Source organism: Hippocampus comes, unplaced genomic scaffold, assembly GCF_001891065.2.
Source record: "Hippocampus comes isolate QL1 unplaced genomic scaffold, H_comes_QL1_v1.1 scaffold85, whole genome shotgun sequence".
Classification (NCBI taxonomy): domain Eukaryota; kingdom Metazoa; phylum Chordata; class Actinopteri; order Syngnathiformes; family Syngnathidae; genus Hippocampus; species Hippocampus comes.
The window spans coordinates 326,494-335,891 of NW_017805540.1; the positions used below are offsets into that span (position 1 = coordinate 326,494).

At 43.7% G+C, this 9,398-nt stretch overlaps 1 protein-coding gene across 1 annotated transcript in view; it reads left to right on the forward strand.

Moving 5' to 3' along the window:
- LOC109521318 (KN motif and ankyrin repeat domain-containing protein 4-like) overlaps positions 1–8,679 on the forward strand; it is an 18,371-nt gene extending 9,692 nt beyond the window's left edge. Inside the window, exons 3-10 of the mRNA XM_019879122.1 lie at positions 646–1,998; positions 3,323–3,383; positions 3,472–3,783; positions 3,867–3,951; positions 4,027–4,246; positions 4,323–4,465; positions 5,340–5,540; positions 7,099–8,679. Coding sequence (XP_019734681.1) covers positions 646–1,998; positions 3,323–3,383; positions 3,472–3,783; positions 3,867–3,951; positions 4,027–4,246; positions 4,323–4,465; positions 5,340–5,540; positions 7,099–7,194 — 2,471 coding nt within the window. The 3' untranslated portion in view covers positions 7,195–8,679. The remainder of the gene's footprint in view (positions 1–645; positions 1,999–3,322; positions 3,384–3,471; positions 3,784–3,866; positions 3,952–4,026; positions 4,247–4,322; positions 4,466–5,339; positions 5,541–7,098) is intronic.
- The last annotated feature ends 719 nt before the right edge of the window (positions 8,680–9,398 follow it).

Genomic DNA, 9,398 nt, shown 5'->3' on the forward strand with positions numbered 1-9,398 from the left:
GAAGCCTATCCCAGCCGTCTTCGGGCAGTAGGCGGGCGACACCCTGAACCGGTTGCCAGCCAATCGCAGGGCGCACATAGACGAACCACCATCCGCGCTCACACTCACACCTAGGGACAATTTGGAGTGTTCAATCAGCCTGCCATGCATGTTTTTGGAATGTGGGAGGAAACCCGAGTACCCGGAGAAAACCCACGCAGGCCCGAGGAGAACATGCAAACTCCACACAGGAAGGCCGGATCGAACCCACGACCTCTGCACTGGTCGACGCGCTAACCACTGTACCACGGGGCGGCCAACACGAGTTATGCTAATGGTAATTAAAAAACAGAGAATAAGACAACAAAATAAAATAATCAGTCTAGGGTTAGTGATCCAGTGGTTGATGTTAATAGACTCGATGCATGCACCATTTCCGCATTTGGGGTACAATTGCGTGCGAACTTTCGGTCGCTAGTCCAACGCGTAGCGATAACATTGATAGCATCAAATTCTTTATAATATCCTCGCTGTTTCCTGGAATGACGTCAAGTTACCGTAAAGGACATATTACCTTTCTAATTGAAGCTATCAAACCACCGGAAGCACATAACACGCCGCATATTGTCCAATGTATTGTTCAAAATGCCATTTTCATGTTTACAGGGAATATGCAACCGACCAAAGCTTCAGAAAGTGGCATTAAAGGCAACCTTCCCTACTCAGTGGAAACCCCATATGGTTTTCGGCTTGACTTGGACTTCCTGAAGTATGTTGATGACATTGAGAAAGGCAGAACCATAAAAAGAATTTCGATCCAGCGCCAGAGTAAAGGTCCTCGGGCTAACACTCTTCCTCGGCACCTGAATACTTCCGGGTATGGTTACCGTCCAAGCCCGTGGGGATCAACCGGAGCGCTTGGCCCCAGGTCTCGACTGTCCGATGACCACCACCACGGCTCTACTTCCTGGCTGCATGACTACAGGTCACCAATTTCGCCACGTGGCCGAGCAGAAATTGAGGCCAAAATCCGCGCGTTTGATGAGCAACCCTTGGGTGAGCACATCCGACCCCATCTCCTCCGGGCCTCCAGTCTGCCCCTTACAGTACTTTTGAGACAAGGATTGGAGGCAATGGAGGAACCCGCAAGCCTAAGAAGCTCAAGGGGTCATCTTGGAGACAGAAACAAGTCTTGTGAAGACATCTTTGACTCCCCAGAGAATCCTCACACCCAGGATTGCTCAGGCCTGTTGAGACGCCTACGAGATGCCTTGGAACATGTGGAGGAGCTGGAGAGGGAGGTAAGGGTCATTCCAGACCTCAGAGCACAGATCTGTAAGCTACAGGAGGAAAAAGAAATGCTGCGGTCGCAAATTCAACCGCTCTCTTACACTGGCACCAATGGGACCCATGACAACAAAAAAAATTCCCGCTATGAACGATGTACTAGTAATAGTCAAGATGATAATCCTACACATGAGTGGAGGATGAGCACGGATTTGGACGAGCTACTGACAGTGACGTCGCTCCAGGCTAAGGTGGCCATGCTGGAGCAGAAACTGCACGAGACCGAGCAGGACCTTCAAAGGGTCGCAGGGCGGCTGAGACAGTTACAGAAGGCGAGCAAAGGTAAAGATGAAGAGATCGAACGCTTGGTCACAAATTCTGGCGTGTGGCTACAGGCAGAGAGAGTTGTTGTCAACCAGGAGGAGGATAAAAGCACGGCGATATCAAAAAGTGTCAGCGCGAATGGACAAAACGCTCATCTCAAAGATGATGTCGAATCCCCTGAAAGCTGTTTGCCGATGGAGGTTTCTGCTGACACGTCTGCGGTCATCCACCACATAAATAAGATCAAGCGACTCCTGGATCAGCAGTGGGAGTGTTTGAGTGCGGCAGAGGAAGAGAAACGCCCCAAGGTTATCTCCTTGCAGCAGGAAATGATGGGACTCGTCGACATCCTTACATCCCACTACACTCAGCTCGGACACGACAATGGACACGCCCTTCAACGTGGAGGTAGCCTCAACTTTGTTTTAATGCAGTAAGAGCACGTAAAAAGACATTGCAATTTCGTAGTTGTGTGAATGTTGTGGGTGGAACAAGCATTCACAGTAACATACCTGTCAACCTCGACAGCTGCCTAATAGCTGCCCTTATAAACGATTACAAAGCAACAAAAACCCATACAACGGCTTACCGCGCATGCGCACATCATGCTTTATCAATCCGACCGTACGCAGCGATGAAAAAAAAAAAATATACGATTGAGGATTACTTTTGTTGGTTTGCCGTGACAGTAGTAGCGATCGACGACAGCATTGTCGTTGGCTACCAGCAGGTGAGACGATCTGGATTTGAGCCAAAATGGTCTTTGTGAGATCGGTTCACAATTGTTCTGTTTTTTTTACCCCCCCCCGTATAAAAGTTGTAATACGCCGTACATGATTTGAAATGATAAAAAAAAAAAAAAATGAAAAAAACGTATAAAATACATTCTTCATTTTTTTTAGGTTAATTCGGTGAACAGAAGCAAGGCTTTATTAAAAAACTAAAATATGACAACATAACAAATCAACTTTTTTCTTTTTTATAAAATCAAGCGTATGACTTTTCTGTTTTCTGTTTCGCAAATACATTTTCTCATCATAGTCCAGACATTTATCATTTGTTTATTTTGCCATTCAAAGTTGAGTGTTTTCCTCTTGAATGTAGTTCCAGCGAGACCTCCGTGAAAAGTGGACTCGATCACCCAAGCACTTAATTACCGTATTAAACACGTTAGCTGTATCACTCTTAGGTTAGCTTAGCAATTAGCATGGCTTCTCCTTTCGCCAGACGATCCTTGTCGTAAATGTAAATAGAAATAGAAATAAAAATCTTATTTGCTACCTTGGAGACAATGATTACAGACTTGGGAGCGACTGCACATGTTTAACAGCAGCTGTTGCCAAGTGAAGCTTGTTGCTAGCTAAGTGTTGCCGCGCAAGCTGTACGTCATCCTCTGAAATGTGTCATCCTCTGAAATACCCGCAGTGGGTGATGTGAGCGACACAGCCCAGCTGTGATGCCTCGCCGGTTAATTCTCAGTTTCGCTATTCAAAGTGTTTTAATGAGGGGCGAAATGGTAATTATGCCTCGCAAACTGCAGTGTGAAACCACTTATTTCAAGCCTTGTAAGAATCTCTCATCTCTCAGTATTCACATGCATTTTTTTTACTGTGAGTGCTGAATTAGTGACTGGCTAACATTATGCTTTAGGGCATTTGATTAATTCCGTTATAGCAATGCATGTAGCACTGATTGCTTCAACATTCGTCATCACCATATCATGAATTTATAGGTGGGAAATGTGCCGTGAAAAACGACGGTGATGCTTGGACCTCGAATACTGCTGACGAAGGGTAAGCCAATAGTTGATTTCTGTGGCGAAACCAATTTTAATGAGGGTTAACGTAACACTCTGTTTTCTGCTCCTTACATATAATACAGACACAAAAAAAATGCTTGTGACAATCCAGTTGGGCAGGACTACGTGTCGCAGATGGCTTGCGGTTTAGAGCAGGAAGAGAACAGCATCAGACCTCGGGAGATGGCTGTAACCCAAGTGCAAGCAGAGAGGCAGAAGACAGGGACGGAGGAAAAGAGGCAAGCGATATCGCATGGAACTGGATCGGGACGGACAGATGGCGGGGCGGCATCTGTTGAAGCTGATGCTACAGCAGAAATGGCCAACATGAAGTCTCAGCTCACGGGAAAACAGAAGGAGGGGGATTATGGTTCCAAGACAACAACTCAAGGCAGGTGAGTGGGTCAGAACGCACAAGGTGATTCTTCTTTTCAATGTTTTGCCCTCATATCTCTAATGCCGTTTTTTTTGTACCAAGTGAGACGGTAAATGCCGACTTTATGTCAGCTTGTCGCTTCCTCAACGAGCACATGGACAACATTGAGAATCCTACCAATGACACGGTGTGTACGGTTGTATTTCTTCCACACTCACGTTCCACTTAAACTGCTTGTAATCTTAGAATCTCTCGGTTGCAGAGGAGGGCCCTCGTCGTTCTTTTCCAGGACTGGTTCAGTACGGCAGCGGAGGAGAATTCAATGGCCAGTAAAGTAAACGTCTACTTGGGGGAGGTTAAAAAGGCAACTCCATCACTTTTGGCCTTCCTCATCAACCTGGCCGACGATAACGGCAACACAGTCCTCCATTACAGCATTTCCCACTGCAAATACGACATTGTCAGCCTGCTGCTGGACACAGGTTCGACATATCCTTGTGATGAATAGAAAGTAATACAAAACTAAAAAGTGAAAAATGCCCTCTGCCTGCCACACAGGAGTAAGCGACGTTAACTTCCAAAATGAAGCAGGTTACACAGCAGTGATGCTGGCCTCACTCACAGCACCCGACAACCCCGGCGACATGGAAGTGGTCCGAAGGCTGATGGAGCTCGGCAACATGAACATCCGCTCACGCCAGGTAAATCGACATTGCTCGTTTCAAACGAGGACCAGATAAGCAGCGCGACCCGAGGCCGAGCAAGAAAGTTGGTCACACGCAAATGTCCATCCACCTGGATTTTCAGACAATTCATTTACAACTCATTCATCCATCCATTTTTCAATATCCTCATTCGTGTCACGGTGAAGACGGAGCCTATCCCAGTTGGCTGCGCTGATCGTTGCCAGCCAATTGAAGGGCAAATATAGACAACCACGAGCGGATTCTTTACAACAGTGGTTCTTAACCTTGTTGTAGGTACCGAAACCAACCAGCTCATTTGCACATTCACCGAACGCTTCATTACTGAAAAATAAAAATGATTTTTTTACAAATGTAAGACAAAAAAACTGCATTTATTAAAAACTGAAAAAAGTTAAACAATTAGTTAAAAATTCATTACAATTTTAAAAAGCATTAAGCATACGTTTTAATTGTGCACAAAATCAACCAGCCATTGATGGCCAAGTGGGCGTTTCATAATTAATTGACATGTTGAGTCACGTGTGTCTTATCCTCCATGGCAGAGGCTCCGTCGAACCCTTGAGACCTATTCACCGAACCCCTGGGGTTCGATTGAACCCAGGTTAAGAACCACTGATTTACAGTCTTCAAGGATGCTAATTTGCAAGTTTGTTGAATGTGGGAAGAAGCTCGAGGACATTTTTATTAGCCCCGTGATGTACATAAGCACCACTTAAGGGTTGTGGGAGCCAAAATAAACCCTGAACAGGTCTACTGAACCGTGACAATAATAAAATCAAAGAAATCTTGTGTGATGTGTTGTAAAATACATCTAATGAGGCACGATTTGGAGAAATATTTTCCAAACTCAACACATCTTGTCACACAGACAGGCCAGACGGCTTTGCACTTGGCCGTGAGACACGGGCGAGTGGTGATGGTCCGCCTGCTGTTGAGCTGTGGCGCAGACGCCAACATCCGGGACGCTCAGGGAACCACGGCTCTCATGTTTGCATCCGAGAGGGGCTACACGCACATCGTGAGGCTGCTGCTGGAGAGGACCCAGTGCGATCTGACCCTGACTGATCAGGTGATACAGCAAAACAATCGGCTCGCTGCCTCCTGTGCCTTTCGTAATAATGAGTTCGAGTTAAGGGTCTTTTGATAGCAGCTAGCATCGCAAAAAAACGAACGAAGAACGAAGGTTAAATCGGAATCGGTAAGTAGATCGCTATCATTCACGTGAATTCTACTTGCTCACTCTCCACTTTACAAACGTATACAAAGGAATTTAGGGGTACATTAATAATCGTTTTTTTGGGGTGAAATTTCAGTAAGAACCTAAACCTGTAATCGGATAACATGATAAACTGCCCACTGTAGTAACCGCTGTCCCTGAAAGGATTAATTCGACCTTCTCTATACTTTAAATGTACAATTTGTCATCGTTTCAGTAGTTTTTGCACAACTCACATTCCTCGAACAAGGCACTGAACGGCAACGTTCCCAACAGGTGTTGGATGAATGAACGGACGACTACATTTACAAGCACATCCACTTCGGATGACATCCAGTTTTTATATATCCGTGCTGTTGTTGACCTTTATTTAACCGGGGCAAAAACTCAAGGAGATTTACAATCTCTCTTGCAAAAAATGACCTGGTTCATGGGCCGAAACCTTCTCTAGATGAATAATGCAGAGCGCGGTGTCATCAACTCGCCAAGTACGGTTTTCCTAAGACTGTACGTGAGAAAGTTCTTCCAAAGGGTCTCCTTGTAAATCGGAACGGCTGTGTACTTGCTAGCTTTCCGGGATGTTAACATTGTTTTGCTTTGTCCACTTGGACAGAGTCATGCTGGAACAGAAAAGCTCCTTTTCCAAACAGTTACCCCCACATATAAGCAAGCACATACAGTACCGTATTGGCCCGAATATAAGATGGCCCTGATTATAAGACGACCCCCTCTTTTTCAAGACTCAAGTTTGAAAAAAGACTTTTTGAACACCAAATTAATTTTTATACAGAAAATAATTACAGTACATCTGAAACAGATTATTATAATATATTTGAGAGAAAAAACATTATTTTGCCTCATTCAAATCTAAAGTGCAATGACATTCGAAAATGAATGGCTTCTGGTTTTTGAAATGTAAATTACAACATAACTTCTCCTCAGCTGCCGGTTACCCTGGCCGATCTTCGACCCACTTTTCTCCAGATTGTCTCTACGTTTATCCATTTTCTGTTATCTCTTCTATTATTTTCTTCTCTTTTCCTTCTTACCGCTATTTTTTATTTTTCTTCTTCATGCTACCGCTATTTTTATTTTTATTCTTCGTGGCAGGGGTTCACTTTGGCCTGGGGAGTCAAGTTCAGCATTCGCCTCAATGATATCTGGCGACATCTAGCGTCGTGAATGGGTATCATGTCTAGACCCCGAATATAAGACGACCCCAACTTTTTCAATCTTATTTGCATTTCAATCTTATTTCAATGCAAAAAACACCGCCTTATATTCGGGCCAAAACAGTAAATGAAATCGAGGGCCCAGTTCAGTACACGACTGGTTCAGGAAGAAGCGCGTCGCACCGATTCTGCTCAGATTTGAAATATGATCGACATTTCCTGTCTTTCCTTCTTTTTAGAGTGGTCGTACTGCGCTCTCCATCGCCATGCTCTGCTCGCACAGTGACACGGCCGCTCTTCTGCAAGCCCACGCGAAGGCTCGAGCTCAGTCGTGATGCCGGAGAGACTTTGTGTCACCGAGACGACGCACTGCGAGTTGACCTTGTTTCGCGAGAAAGTTTTGAGCATTTGGTCAACTATATCTTCTTAAAAGACTGCACATGATCAGTGTGTTACATGAGTGTTTTATTACGATAGGGATGAAATGACTATTATTTTTGTTGTTGTTGCAAAGTTCTTTGCACAGGTATGTTTTTTTTTTTCTTCATGTCCGCCACACAAGCGTATCTGTGTGTGTGTGTGTGTGTGTGTGTGTGTGTTTTTAAATGATATGTGCAATCATAATTTTTCAATTGCTGACTTATTTTTAAATAAAGCTCTAATGAAATACACAACTTAAAAAGTAAACGTTGTTGCAGACATCCGTGAAGGCATTCCCTGCGTGTGTCATTCTGACGGATATGCTTGGAGCGGAAGGCACACAAACTTGACGTATCCAAACATTCCCATCAATGCGGCACCCAAGATGTCCGAATTTCAAGTGAACGCATTTATCATCGGCCTTCTTGCTGTACGGAGAAACCTGAGCAGCAGATAGCGCATGTCTTTAAAAAAAACAATAACAAATAAAGTAAAATCTCAAATATTAATTCAGAAATAGCAGTTCAAAATTTGACAATCGTAAAACGTTGAAATTAAAAAAAGGTCTGCAATAAACCAGTTCCCGATGCTGGACAAGCTCTGCTCTCTCTATTTTATGCCAGGTGGAGCAACAAATTTAAATGAGCCATTGTAAGTATCGCACGCATCCATATGGCGTTCCAAACTACACACGGAAAAAGGGATTTGATGTCATCTGGTTCAAGTGTGACCCACAATCAGAAACGTGACATCCAACAAACTGGAGGAGAGCACACGACTGCGATTGGCTTGCCGATCGACCCACTCAGTAGGACGTGTTTGAGTGGCCACTTCTCTCCAAATTACTTTTTGAGTTTGAAGTTAACAGCATGACAAACTACTTGAAATACAGCGAATACCCAAATGTGTTCTTCATACAACATTAATATTTTTTTTTTTTTTGGTCATGTTCCATTGGATTGCGCAAGTCTACCTAATGTTGTGGCTAGAAAGCATACGAATTAACGCTGTCTGTATATGAGTCGTGTTATTGTCGCTACTGGTAGTCAGTCCATAACGTATGCTGTTTACAGTGAAAGAAAGCGAAACACATTCAGAAAATTCCACATTTTATGTACCAAGATATTCAAAAGTAATACCGAAAATCAACACGTGGAACCAGTTCGGTTTGAATAAAGTTTTGTCTTTGCAATTGTCCCGTGTTTTCATGAAAACAGTAAGAAAAATAAAAACGACAAAAAAAAAAAAAAAAAGGCACAAACAAAACAGATTTACAATAATTGCAATACTGACCCGTGTGGTATAATGTGAATTGTGAGAAATAAACGTCCAGAGGGCCCGCAGTATTTTACATGAACTAACAAAAATAAGGCTGGTTGATTTAAAAAAAACAAAAAACAAAAACGCACAACAAGAAACAACACTAACGACTTTGGTGAATCATTACAAGCAGGGAATGCAGTGCTCTCTGTACAAATAAATTAGGATACGTGTCGACACTTTTATCTAAAATCTTATGTACATCATCTCTTTGAAATCACCGTCGGCTATACATTATCAAAAACCTTATGAAAACATATTTACATATCAATGAGTGCCAAAAGCGCCCTGGACGCTGTCATCCGCGCACAAATTAGGCAGCCATTCATCCACACAACTGTGCACGGCTTCACAAACGTTCATGCGAGACGGAAGGCATTCAAAAGAGGGCTGTGCAACAGAGAGCCTTTCAAAAAAACGACTCCAATATGGCCGCGGGATGTACAACAGCACTCACATGCATTTCGGTGAATACACGCTCACACAAACACAACCAGAATGTTTACAGCGTAATGTGAACACAGTGTCGATATTGGGGAGACGGGGAAATGTGCGTTATTGGTTTGTGACACCTGCCGGGGCCTCCCACTCCGATATAATGATCATAATGACAATAGTGATAATACAAAGAATACATGAGATAGGTTTGTAGGAGACACAATGTGTATGTGTGTGTGTGTATAACACTGAGTGGCTGAATTGTGATGCAATTACTTCACATTGCATCCTCGGCTGCAGGGATGGGCAGCTGGCAGCACTCTGAGTGACCCCTTGATGAATTATTATTATTTATTAACAC